The sequence below is a fragment of the Lycorma delicatula genome, chromosome 4, assembly GCF_047948215.1.
Source record: "Lycorma delicatula isolate Av1 chromosome 4, ASM4794821v1, whole genome shotgun sequence".
In the NCBI taxonomy this organism is placed as follows: Eukaryota; Metazoa; Arthropoda; class Insecta; order Hemiptera; family Fulgoridae; genus Lycorma; species Lycorma delicatula.
Window position 1 is genome coordinate 164,692,307 of NC_134458.1, and position 14,708 is coordinate 164,707,014.

The 14,708-nt window shown below is 27.6% G+C and overlaps 1 protein-coding gene across 1 annotated transcript in view; it reads right to left on the reverse strand.

Moving 5' to 3' along the window:
- Positions 1–9,342: 9,342 nt before the first annotated feature.
- Positions 9,343–14,708, reverse strand: part of LOC142322746 (uncharacterized) — a 177,232-nt gene continuing 171,866 nt past the window's right edge. Inside the window, exons 14-15 of the mRNA XM_075361820.1 lie at positions 11,432–12,319; positions 9,343–11,287 (exon numbers count right to left, since the gene is read on the reverse strand). Of these exons, the coding sequence (XP_075217935.1) occupies positions 10,881–11,287; positions 11,432–12,319 (1,295 nt within the window). The 3' untranslated portion in view covers positions 9,343–10,880. The remainder of the gene's footprint in view (positions 11,288–11,431; positions 12,320–14,708) is intronic.

Genomic DNA, 14,708 nt, shown 5'->3' on the forward strand with positions numbered 1-14,708 from the left:
TTTATTTTCTAATTTAAAAATATCTAATTCTAATATGTATAGTAGTTTTTGTTGTCATCATAAGAAGTGTATTTTTTCTCATGATATTGTTGTTATTGTTATATATTCTTATATAAATTTTTATTATTATTATTATTATTATTATTATTTTGATACATGTTTAAATAATAATGTATATAAATAATATTAAAAAAATTCTGTTAAATTTGTTAAGTTAAATAAACATATATGATGATTAAAATTTTTAAATATATGAAAATATTATTTGATAAAATTATAATTAAATCAGTGTGTAGTTAGTTAGTTAATATTAAATAATTTTAATTATTATCATTATTACTCATTTCTTCAAAAATTAAGAGAATACTTTATTGATTATTTATTTGTATAGTTACCAGTTTCATAATATTTTTCTAAGAACATTATATTCTAACAGTATTTTTTATTATTTTGGATAAAACTACCTGTAACTGAAATGATAATACATTGCCAGACCGATGTCAACCTATGTTTGTTATTATTATCAAAAGTATTTTTCATATTATTACCCATTATTTTTTGTTATTCAGATTTATTGTTTAAATGTTTTTGCTGTTTTGTCTTTATTAAACTAAGAACATTAAAGATTTAGTAAAATGCATATTTTTTCATTTTATCATTTAAATATATATAATTATGTGTATATAATCTTCTCATTTTCAGATCTTATTTTCTTTGGAACATCTTTTCCTTTTCCCATGATTTTAAGATACTGTTTGTCTAGCAAAAAAAGGAAATTTACAGTGGGGTGCAAAATCAACCCTAATTACCATTTTAACTAAAATAATGATTTTTTTTTTATTTTAAAATTATTTAATTATTTTTAATTATTAACTACAATAGTATTTTATAAAATAGAAGTGCACACTTTACCTACCTTTAATATACAAAGTATAATAGAATATATAAATAAATGCACAATGTTTGCTAAAAAGAATGATCATTTATAATAAAAAAATAACAATGTCATTGTCTATTTTGCAGTCATTGCATGTCATTGTCTATTTTGCAGTAACAGTTTGTAACAAACTGTTACTGCACAACTCAATACAATACTTCGCCTAAAAAGAAAGCACCTTATTATCCTTCTGTTGCAATTTTTAATTACCAAATCATCTAAAAAAGATTTCCCACCACTTTATTTTTAAAAAAATTTTAACATTTCTTTACAGAAATTATATTACTCTGTTGGTGGATTTTAAAAATTCTTATTAAATAATATATAAAAAAAAATCTTTTTCTGCATTCCATTCATGTACATGAATATGTGTTCACTAATACCTTCTGAATTGCGAATTATTTTGTAGTCATTTTCTATATTTAATATCTTTATATATGTACCTTAACATTGTTTCATATTTTTATATTTTAAATAATTAGTGTAGATTTAATCGCATTTATTCTTTGATTTATAATTAATAGTACCCACTCCTGATGTGATCTTTATAATTTACTATTATGTACTGATCAGAATAAAAGATGCAATTTATTTATTTACTTTTATACAAATTAGATCATATGCAGTATACATTACATTCGTGTTGCCAATACAGCAATACAAAAGTATTTAGATTTGTTACAACACTTATCATGATAAGAAATTTATAATAAACGAGTACAACTTTTTTACTGTGTCGAAATGTTATTTTATTGTCAAATTTCACATAAGGAGAAATACTAATGCAATAGATGTAACATGACAAAAAATTACAATCTTGTTCTGGAAAAATCTTCCACTTTACTCAGATTTTTAGTAGAACTTCTACTATAAAAAACATACTTCTTCCTATAAAAACATACATTTTAAGGTGTTATAATACTGCATTAGATATCTTATGTTTTTCTGAATCCAGTGAATCACCAATCTTTGTGTTGTGACAGTATTGTACTGAGACAGCAACATCACAAAGAAATAACATGTGTGTAATAACTTGTCATACTCATTTTTTATAAAACGTTTGTTTTTTTCAACAGTTAGTAATAACAGACATTATTTTTATGTTGGTTATTAGCTCTGTGTTTCATAAATTTTTTGCTGTATACTAGGAACATTCCAAAAGTTCTTGGCCTGACAAAGAGATGGCAAATGACTATGATATTTCTAAAGTATGATCCTTTAGATGGCAAAGTTTCAGACACATGTGTTCAGTTGCTTATTTGTAGCGATCAAGTAAAGGAAACTCATTTTGGCATTTTCTGAAAGATGGGTAAAATTGAAGTTCAAGATATAAGGTATTTTTTAAGACTTTTAACCCAGCAGGCATAAAAAAGACTAGATTCCACTTTAAAGGATTCTTCCCCTTCATTTTTTATGGTTAAAAAGTGGGCTGCTGATTTAAATGCAGTCATACAACCATTCAAAATGATGAACATTCAGGATGCTCCAAAACGTCTATGACCAACAAAATCATCACAAAAATCCACAATGCTATATTAAATGATCGCTGAATGAAGATTCACGAGTTTCTTGACATTGCAGATATCTGAAAAGAATGTGTCCAATTCATTTTGCATCTTGTTTTGGGCTTTCAGCTCAATGAATGTTGCAGTTATTAAATGTTAACTGAAAATGCAATTAACTGAAACTTCTGAAGGTGTTTAGACTCATTTAAACATGATTGCAGGACCAGATTTCTTCAATGTTTTATAACAGTAGATGTTTACATGTGAAAACAAGTAATGATTTCTTCTTTGTTTTGCAAAGAGTCCTGTGAACCTATAATTTCTAATTCTTTTTCTGATTATTAACGAACGTATTATTCTTTAATCTAGGATCCCAAGGATTAATCTAGGATCCTACTCCCACCTTTGGGAGTAGGATCCCAAAAGTTAACCTATCTAAAGTTTAAACAATATATCAAATTTTTACTAGTAAGAATTTAGGTGCAGACTCTAAAATATTAAAATAACATGTTTTTTCAACTTAAAAATTACAGGAAAAGAATTATTATTATTTTATTAGGAGAGAAATTGCCTCTTACATAAAATTTACCAATAAAAATTTTTATTTAATAATTTTATTACGCTTCTTGGTATATTAAGAAAGTATAAAATTTCACTGTTTTCTGATGACTCATTTAGTAATAGTCATGTTTAGAAACACAAGAATGATCAGATATAATAACAAAATTGGATTTTTTAATAAATTTCAAAATAACAATTCAATGTTAATATTTTTCTGAGCAAATAGATGTGCAGGACTGTTTTCCATGAAAATATTAGTACGTTTTATGGTTATTTTATGGAAATTTTTTAAATTGAAGTATGTTTGTAGTTCAGGCCTGTCTTTGATCACTCTGCAAAGTTACTTCTTAAACTAAACAAAAGATATTTAATCTTCTTGGTTCAGGTGTACATTTGTATATTACTACTGCTGCCACAAATACAGGAAGGATCAGTTGCATTCTTCATGAAAATGGTCACCTCTAACATTAAGTTTACTTTCCCCTTTACAGCATTTGCTGTATAAAACAACTTTATCTAAAAACGTTTATCATTTTAAGAAAAATAATTTTATTATAGTCGTCAAAACACTTTAACTGGAATATGTTATATTTAAGATTCTGCAATATTTTACTATTGTAAGTGACTAGATAAGTGTATTCCAAAATGTAATTTTGGCAGTAAATTTCCTATATGTTTACTCCTAATATAAAAGAATTTACTCTAAAAATCACTATATCCACAAAATAAATTTTTTATGACTATCATAATGAATATTACTAACTGTTCACACTCCAGTTAGCAGATTATAAACCTATAATGCATTACTTCCCATGGAAAGGGAAACATTAATTAAAGTTATTGCTTTATATCTGTGACAGGCATTCTTATGGCTGTAATGAGCGTAAACAATCCAAGGTAGAACTGGGAACAATTAAGAGTCGCCTCCTTGAGAATAATAATGTTCACTATACAGCCAATTCTTACAGTGAATAGACTGAAGGTATCACTTGCAGGTTGAATATTCCCTACATTTCAGTAGGCTTTGCATGGTGATATCCAACTTCATATATGACAGCTCAGCAAAGAAAGAAATCACCTCATCTTTTACTCTTCTTAGCAAACCAAACATGGTTTGTTTGTTATTCTTGAAAACTGCTATGCCATTACAGTTATGGCATCTGAAATATGCATATTCTAAGCACAATTAAAAATAAATGATTCCCCTAAATTCTTTTAAGACTAATATTAAAAAAAGCCAACATCAGACAGTTTTGGATTTATATAAATAATAGAAGTTCTCAAATTCAATAGGAATTTTCAGCTGGAAGGAAATGAAGTAAGTTAGGAAACAAATTTATTTTGCTTTTTTCTAGTTATTTTTCCCTACTTTATTCAGCAGATTTATCAAATTATAATATTTCTAATTTTTTATTAAATGCGTAAGCAGCAAGTGGAATGATTCCTTGGATGCTGAATATGTCATTTACTTAAATTTAATTTAATTATTTTATCCAAAATACAAGTATATCTCCAACTGTATGGAAACTTCCCAAACTGTACCCTAAGTCAGACTATAGTACAAAATCAACTTCATTATCAGATCTGCTGTTTAAAATGTATTAGATGATTCTGTCAAAATCTGTTTTATGCTGCTCAGTTTGGTCTTGTCCCTGGTCAGCTGATTGTTACTAACATACTTCAGTTTATAGAGTTCAGCTTATTAATGTTGATAGGAGTGGTAATGTGCATCCTGTTTGCAAATTTTGATTCTGTTGTTCTGCATACATATTAATCTGTTGTACAAGGTATGTAAATAAAGTAATGAGACTAGTTTTTTTAGAAGCCAAACTGGCAACACTGTAAAGTTACTAGTAAACATATTGTTTTATAAACTGCTAATTTATATTAGGTATTAATATTTTTAGTCTGTTATTGCCCTGCGAGATGTAAACAAACTTTTTGTGAAACGTGTTTTTGCTTTGCATTACAAAAATGAGTGATACTAATTAAGAGTAATGTTGGCAATAAAGTTTTGTGTTAAACTCTGTGAGAATGCTACTGAAACTTTTTCAAAATTAAAAAGGGCGTATGAAGATGACACTCTATCACGAGCCCAAGTTTTTAGGTGGTTTAAAGCATTTTCAGATGGCCGGGAATCAGTTGCAGACGATCCACGGAAGACTGTTATCAAAAAGTGATGACAATGTTGAGCAAATCAAAGACTTGATACAGTACAACCAGTGATTAACTGTCAGAATGATTGCAGAACAATTGAATTTGAACCAAACCACAGTCCATCAAATTTTGACAAATAAATTAGAGATGAAAAAGTGTGCAAAACTGGTCCCAAAAAACCTCACTGTTGAACAGAAAAACAACGGTGGAAGTGTGCTGCAATCTTCTAGGATGAATTGACACTGTTCCTGATTTTCTAAAAAATGTTGTTACTGGTGATGAATCTTGGATATTTGAGCACGGCCCAGAAACAAAATGCCAGAGCAAGAAGTGGCATACTTCATACTCACCATGTTCTGAAAAAGAAAAAATGAGCAAATCAAAACCATGCTAATTTGTTTCTTTTATAGTAGTGTCCATAAGGAGTTTTTGCCTACAGGATAGACTGTAAATCAATATGTTTACCAAAAAATTCTTGAAATAGTGCGGTAAGGGTTTGCCCGCGTGAGACCAGCCATCAAAGACAATTGGATGCTGCATCATGCAGCACCTTATCACACTGCACTATCAGTTAATGAGTTTTTGATAAAGAAAAACATTCCTGCAGTTATTCAGCCACCTTGTTCACCTGACTTGAGTCCCTACGACATTTTCCTGTTCCTGACTTTAAAAACCACCTCAAAGGACATAACTTTGGAACAGTAGAAAACATTTAAAAAATGTAACCAACCATCTGAAGGATATTCCGGTTTCTGAGTTCTAACACTGCTATGAAGAGTGGGAAAACCATTTGAAGTGTTGTGTGGCTTCCCAAGGGAACTATTTCGAAGGTGATAGAGTCCATTTATAATTGGATTGTAAGTAAAAAGTTTTTCTGAACTAGTCTCATTACTTTATTTATTAACCTCAAAACAGGGATTATACATAAGGAAGACACTATGAACTACAAATGTCACAGAAACAGAACATGTACAACATTATGCATTACCGTAATATGCATATTTTACACATAGCACATAAAAACTAAAAAACACAACATTAATAGAATATATTATTCAGACAGATATAGTGTTAGAAATTTTTTAACTGTTTTAAGATGGGTATTGTGACAATGCTGCTACCAGATACTTGAACTTTTTTGAGGAAGGAGCCAATAATTGGCAGTGAAAAATCTTTGCAAAAATCTTTATGACTGAAAGTGAGTCATTTAATAATTTTAAAGGGCAATCATATATTATTATGCTGTTTGATAAATTTGTTAACCAGTAATATTAGCCACTATGTCTGATTTCTTTGCATCTTGATGTACAGATTTAAACTTCATACTCAAGTTTACATTTGCGAGGATGACTTTTCATTTTATATTTATACTGATGTAAATTGTAAAGTCTTCTCTTTCAGTGAATAAAACCTGATGTAAATTCTCATCGGTTACTTGTGTATAAATTTCAATGACAATATAAATTATTAATTTTTTGTTAATTAATGTATTAAAAGATAAACATTAAAGATTTTCCTACAAAATGGGTTATGGCGAAGTAGATTTTAATCACACAAATAAAACTTTTACTTTAATTTTTAGAGTTTAAGTGCAAGCATTTTAGGAATAAAATACGTAACAATGCATATAACAGAAATGTGTTACTGGTTATGGAAATACATATTCTGTACATATGAAAAAAATCACAGACACATTCCAGATGCTGTAGATTTCCAGTACAGATGCATTATTTTACTGCTGGCCAGCTCACTCATCCCAAATTAAAAAAAAAAAAGGTGGTTCATAACTACATAATGATAGAATATATATTGAAAAAAATATGCTGCTTATATGAAGAAAAAACAATTGGTAAGAAATTTTTATCTTTATATAACTTTATAAGTTAAAAAAAAATTAGAAAAGTAATACAAAGACAACTAAATCCAAAATGTAGTTAGAATCCAATAACAGGATGTTTGTTACCTTTCCAAAAACATCCAAACTGTAAGCATCTTTCAAAGGTAATCAGGATCTTCTTCAGTGGAGTTGATATGTTGTTTATTTGTAATGTAATATTCAGTACAATGGATTGCATACTATTCACTCACACATTCAAATAGCACATACAGACAATAAAATTGACCTATGAAGTTAAACTAGCATTTATTTTCTAATCGTTTCATTACATTGCCACAAAATCTAAATACAAGTAAAAAATTTATGCTTTTACTACCAGATATATTTTGATTATTTTATCACATTTAAAATGTTATTTTATAACATTGAAAATTTATAAGAACTGTGAATATTAAATTTTTAAATAAACTACATCATGACAATTGAAATGAGGAAAAAGGTTTACTCAATTAATTTTTATTTTAAATGCCAGATAAATTAATTTTTTATTTAATGACAATCTTTTAATTAAATTTATGAATTATAAAACTGAAATTATTGTTTTTTTAATTAGAAAGGTATATAAAGTGGTAAAAAATTATGGTGGTTTTTTATTTAGTATATTGTTGGCTTCATTTTTTCAAAATGAAGGTTTCATTTATTCACCTTCATTGCACTACCTTCTTGCCTGAGGCTACCTTTTATTATTTTGAAAGTGAAAATTCCTGTCAAAGGAACCAAATTTGACATGATTGTGCAAATAAATGAAATACTTGTACTGTTTGGTTAGTTAATATGCTTAAATTATATTAAATCTGTAACAGCCAGCTTATGCAATATAGTTCAAGAAAGCTATCTACATTAGAGAAAATCTAAGATGTACGATTAGAAATCTAAGATAATTCATAAATTCTGTTAGCTTCCTAGTATCTACAGTTACCATTAATAGAACAAGCTTCATGTCCACATTACTACATTAAATCTGAAATAACTGACTGATTTATTTGTAAAACAATACTTCTTAAATAAAATAATTGATTAGATTAACATTATTTAGAAAATTCCTCTCCACATTAATCTCATAACATCACATTAAGTTACCATCCACCCTAGTATGTACATCATCATCCTATTTTATTTTATTTTATATATTATTATATATATATATAAATAAATATAAGATAATTTGCAAATTTACACTGGACTGGTTAATTTAAGTGATATGATGTTACACCACCAAAGGAGAAGCTTTTTCAATTGAATCCACAAATAAGCTACTTAGAGTGATTTTTTTTATGATATTAGTGATATAAATAAATAAAGCCAGACATTGCAATACATGATTGTGTAAACATAATGATTGGACATTTTATGAACTTAATACGAGAAGTTTTGAGCTGCACTCGTTAAATTTACAGAAATTCAGTAGCATTCTTTATTTATCAGAATTCTTATTAATAGGATATGCACCAGCTAACTCAGTGAGTAATTCATTTATTCACCTTCTTGCCTGTGACTACCTTTCACGATTTCCAACGTGAAAAATCCTGTTGAAGGAACCAAATTTGATATGATTTTGCAAATAAATGAAATTTCACCAGTAGACTTAGATGTTGCAATGATTTCAGGGCTGATACCAAAAGGGAAAAGATTTTTGGGAAAATTGTACTGAGTGAAGAGTAGAGTACTGTGAGAAAAGGAGCTCAATAAGGTATGGATAGTTAATGGATTAGTATTCTGAAAATTAATATTATACTTGATACCTGGTTGGTGCATATAATATACAGTACTAGAACAAAAGGTTGGATGTATTAAAATGATTGGGTTTTGACAAATGTTTTCTTTTTAAAAAAAGTTTTTATATTAAATAGGCCAACAGGATAATTGTTTTATAATAAATTAATATTATTTATAAACACAATTATTGGGTAATTTTTATCAAATAAATACTATTGATTTCTTAAAACAAAAAGTTCTCAAAAAACATACAGCATAACACTATAAAGTAAAAAAAATAATAATAATAAAATGGCACTTAAAAGATAAATAAAAAAAAAAAGTTGTGGTAAATGAAGTAAAATAAAAAATGTTAACAAAACATTCCTTAAAATAATTTTTAAATTAAAGTAAAATACAAATAAGTAATAATTTAACACATACAGTATCTTTTTAAATAATTTTTATCAATATATAAATATATTTATAAACAATTTGTACAGTCAGTAGTGCACAAAAAATAAATTTAGTGTTATTTTCCTTACAAAAAAATGTTATAAAATGAGTTATTAAAATGAGTTATATATGTTATAAAACATATATCAAATTTCTAACTAAAAGATGTTACTTGTAATAAGTAAATGTTTCTGTTGTATCTAGATAATTTTTGTACTTAATGAATGAGGAAGTAATATGATTTTCCATAAATCTCCACTTCTTTTGCAACTTTATTTTTAGTTTGCACGTATAGATAAATCATGTTCCTTGTCTATGAAGTAGTAATCCATAATGTTTAAAAGAGTTATAGTCTAGATTTACAAGATTAAAACATTTTGTTAATTATGTATCCTAATAATAAATGGTGACTGAAAAACAAAAAAAGTGATATAATAGCCATAAATAAGTGATAAGTGATAGCCATATAATTGAATGATACAGTTAGTTCTAACCTTTTTTAAAAAGGCAAGTAATCTCTACGCTATTCCAGAATACTCCATTATAATGCAGTCAGATGTTAAATGAATATTTAGGTAATCTTGAAAAAATATTAGAAACTAAGGAGAGTTATTACTGGCATACTGGATATTCTTTTTTCTTTCTATTGCTTACATAACTGAATGGAAAATTTATTATGCAAGACTTTATAAATATATAATTTTTTTTTCTCGCTGAACCATTCGGTAGTAGAATACTGATCTTGTCATGTAATTAAACAGTTGCAATATTCATGTGTTTTTTAACAATATGTGTTATCATAGTTAGTAAGTTGCAATCTACTATTTGTCATCTATTAGGCACAACCACAAATTTTTATGTAGAAATGAAGTCTACAAAAATACATCTCTAGTCACTATTTAGTAGTATGTTAACATTTAACTTGTGTAGTCACAGAGTACGGTTGGAGTAAGAGGAATAATTAAAAACAAAGAAACAGAATTTTTTAAATTTCAAATAATGTTACACAAGTAAAACTTGAATTATTTTTGCATTACAGGTCATCATTTAATATGAGGCCATTTCATGCAGCTTTTCTGATTCCTGTCATTTATTGGTATTTTTAATAAAAATTATTTTAAAAAGTTCATATTCCTTTTTACACAGGACTATTCTAATTTAATACTTTGCTTTTCAGAAGTGCATAAAGGTTTATAATTTTTCCTACCAAGATCAATAATAATAACAACAATGGTTTTTCTTTAATAGAAAAATTAACATATACAAAAAAACAGAAAAAATAACTGATTTATAAAATACTGGTGATTATAAAGTACCGAAGGTTTTCAATTTTTTCTGGTACACTATTTCCTTGAATTTACTAGTGGTACAACTATAATACCTGGAGACAAGAAATACATTAACTATCTGTGGCAGTTATGCTTTATATCTTGAAATAGATCTTCCATAGTACTGCACAGTACATGTAGCATACAGCAATGAATGAATTAACAGTAACTAAGAAAACTTTCAACTTTATGGACAAAAATAATTTTTGTAAATATTAACTGCTTGTTTAAAAAATAAAATTGTTTTTTTTTTACCATTACTTAATGTTTGATGCACCATTAATTCATTAAGATCACAGCTGCTTTATTTTAATCGATAATTAATTAGTTGATTTTTATCTATGTCAGCATGGTAAAGGTCGACATTGAACTCCAACTTCTGTACACATACATTCAAGACAAGGACCAGATAATTCAGATATTATTCTACCAACTCTATACATTCGTCCATATATGTTGCATCCAGCTAATTTCAGTAAACCCGATGCAGCACCAGGATCTGCTCCTGCTGGATGCAGTGTTGTTGACTGATTTAATACATTTTGTTTTAAATTACTTTGCGTTGTACTTTCTAAATTATTATTATTGTTATTATCATTGTCAGTTTTTACAGTAGTTGTATTTAAAGTATTTTTACTAATGAGGTAACCTTGTTTCTCTGTTGTTAATTCTTCTGTTAAGATTGTTGAATTTAATTGACTAATTTTATCATTACTATTATTATCTAACTTATTATATGGCGGTAAACTTACTTTTGTATTATTTTCATAATTATTATTACTTAAATTAAAACTACTATTATAATTATTTATTAAATATGTTTTATTAGCTGTTAATTTATTTTTTAATTTTGATGTTGTAGATATTATTGGTATTGTAGTAAAAGAAATTATGCTTTCAGTCGTTTCATTTTTTGGTAGTTTTGTGTTTGGTTTAATTGTAGTCGATGTAAACTGAAACGGACTCGGTTTATTTGTTGTTATTTTTGATTCCGAGTTTCCACCACTAAAAAACAGATCTAGCATACTACTAAATGAAAAATTATCATCATTATCTTCTATATCTTCCTCATTTTTTTGTTCGCTTTTTAATTCTTCAGTGTTATCTGTTACTGTATTTGTTGTTATTGATGGATTTTCTGTTGTTATTTTTGATTTTTGTGTTATTATTTTTTCTATCTTTGAAGGTTTTAATGTTGTTGATAACATTGGAGTTTTTGTTATTCCAATCATTACAAGGTTTGTTTGTGAAGATGTTTTAAATTCTGGCGTTTTTTCTGTTTTATTGTCAGTCATTTCTTCAGTATTTTGGGTAGATGTTGAACCGGTATATAAATTGATTTTTGTAACATTTAAATTCATACCTGTTAATTCTTTTATTGGAAAATTAGTAACATTTATTCTGTTTGAATTCTTTTCTAGTAAATTTGAAGGTTCTAGTGTCGTTGATAAATTTGTTGGACTTGAAATCGTATCATTGTTATTATTATTTAAAACTAATTGAGCTTCATCTGGACTGCTGCTTGTAATTGACGGTAATGTACTCGTACTTGACTGTGATGTTGAATGTTCCCATAAATGAATAATATCCCCCATAAGTGATGGTAAATCTGGTGCTGGTTCTGTTCGTATTACATCACGGAATGGATCAGGAGTTATAACTAAATCAGCTACTGTAAATGCTGGTAAATGCGATGGTGATTGTTGTAATGATACTGGTGGCATTGGTGTAACATGATCTATTCTGTCAACAACACGTGTTGGTGACTCTAACTCATTTGGACCTAAAAAAAAGAAAAACGACAAAATAGTAATAACTGTACCTTTATTAAGTAATTGTGGCTACCTTTCAATCAAATTTTTTTTTAATTTGTCATATTTAATACATTCATAAAAACTGAAAGGCCCAGATTTATTCATACCCAACTACTGGTTAAGCCTTTGGGTTGACTCCTGAAACAGAGTCCCTAAATAAACTTCCTGAAACCATCAGAATAGTACTCAGATATTTTTTCTGCGATGTACACATAATCAGTATGCAGCTGACCCAATTCCAGTATGTATGATAATGATCAAAATATTTATTTAATTTGTCAAGATTATTCACTTTTTTAAAACTAGGGAAGACAGGCTATCTATAAAAGATTTTCTTTTACCTTTTATAGCACAGTTATTAAAAAATAATACTAATCTTTTAAAAGTAAAGAATTAACTAACTGATAAATGAAAAAATGTTTTTAAATGTCATTCACTAAAGATAAAGAATGATTTAAATTAAATTAACACTTCCCATTATCTGACAAAGTTTCACATTTCTCTATTATTTTAATTTTAAAGTGAATAAATATATACATAAATACTTTACTCAAATAACATTATGCATTCTATATCTTACATCAGAAATATTGGGTTTACTGTAACACAAATATTAATAATAAAAAAAAACTAATCAAGCATTTGTTCAAAAGGATCAAAGAAAACTGTTGAAAATCCTACATCATAGCAATAATTAATATATAAACTAATAATGATGTAACTGTGTAAAGATAAATAAAATTGGTTGACAATAAAATAACAGTTTAAAAAAGTTAATTGTTAAATATTTGAGGATGTGTTTTAAGACTTACTAAATAAAGTACAAAAAAATACCATCTTTATTGAATATTAGATTTTTTGAAAAACTTGAGTAATTTTTTTAAATTGAAATACGAGTATTTTAATTTAATGACAACTTAACTGACATGGAGTAATAGATTCATATTTTTTTGAGAATGAGGATAGACTTGTAAACTACTGTCATGTTAGCATGGTATGTTACAATACTAGGAACTTTTCTTGTCTACAGATTTTTAAAAATTCCTGGTTTCAGCAAAAAAATCCTGGATTGACATCATACACAGCATGAATATCAATGACATTTTAAAGTGGTATAAAGTAAAAATTTTAAACATTAATAATCTTCTAAATTTATAATACTTAATAAAGAATTAATTAGCCTATTAATTATTAATATAACTAGCCGATTGAGGCATGCTTCGCTTGCCCAATCGTCCAGGGGTCTCCAGCCCTTGGAACTCTGCAATAATTGTTACTCTCATAGTTGTGAGAATAACAGTAATTAATAACAATTAAAGTATTCATGTTTTATAGAAACCTGAAAAAGAAACTGAATTAAAAAAAACAGTATATACACCTTGATGATGAAAAATCCATAACATATTTCTATTGCCCATGCAGCACACAGGGCTTGTATGTTGCCATGGTAACAGAAATACAATAATGAAGTAAAAGGAGGATTAATATTTTTTCTTTAATGAATGTCTTTAATTCACAACTTCACCTCCAAAGGGGGTTAGGGTGTCGGTTTATGGCTTAAAACCTTACCTAGGATAACACGAATGTATCCTTAAACTTTGAAAACAATTGGTGGGTTGGTTCTCACATGATGCGAGAACAAACTTTCGGCTTTATATATAAGATTATAAAAATATAATAATTATTAGTAAATAAATAAATTACATTGATAGAATTAATTAATTTTAATTAATATTTAGAAAGCAAATCCTTTATTTTTTTAATTGGGTAGACTCATTTTGTTGTATTTGGGTAATAAGGTGAAATACGAGTATATTAATAACTGCATTTTATTTTTAATTTGTTTCCCTTACGGTGCTTCATTGAAATCTTTACCGTTAGTTAAGAAAGTACATTCCCGCTTTAAGAATAATAAAAATGTCATGGAAAACAATAAATAAAAATCATTATGTCATGTAATGGAAAATAACCAAGAAAACTGGTGAATTATACATGATGGTTCTTTTTTGTGGGTTATTATCTAACGTAAAAAAACCGGGTGGGGCTGTGTCGGGGCGCACGGCTGTTGGTTCAACGTGAAACGTTACAGACCTTGGATGAAGTTCCTCCAAGCTACCGACCATCTTATCTGTACAGTTAAATGGGAGAGCCACCATCGTATTTTTTGAACAAAACTGGGTCTCCAATGGAACATTTAGTTCCTTAATTTAGCCAACTCTACAGATAAGTTGGCTGGTCTGTATGTCAGCGAGTCACTTTTAGTATATTGGATTGAAATAAAAACAAGACATTGACGGAAATAAAACGAGACATTGAAATAAAAACGAAACATGGTCCGGAGTTGCACCACGCCGATCG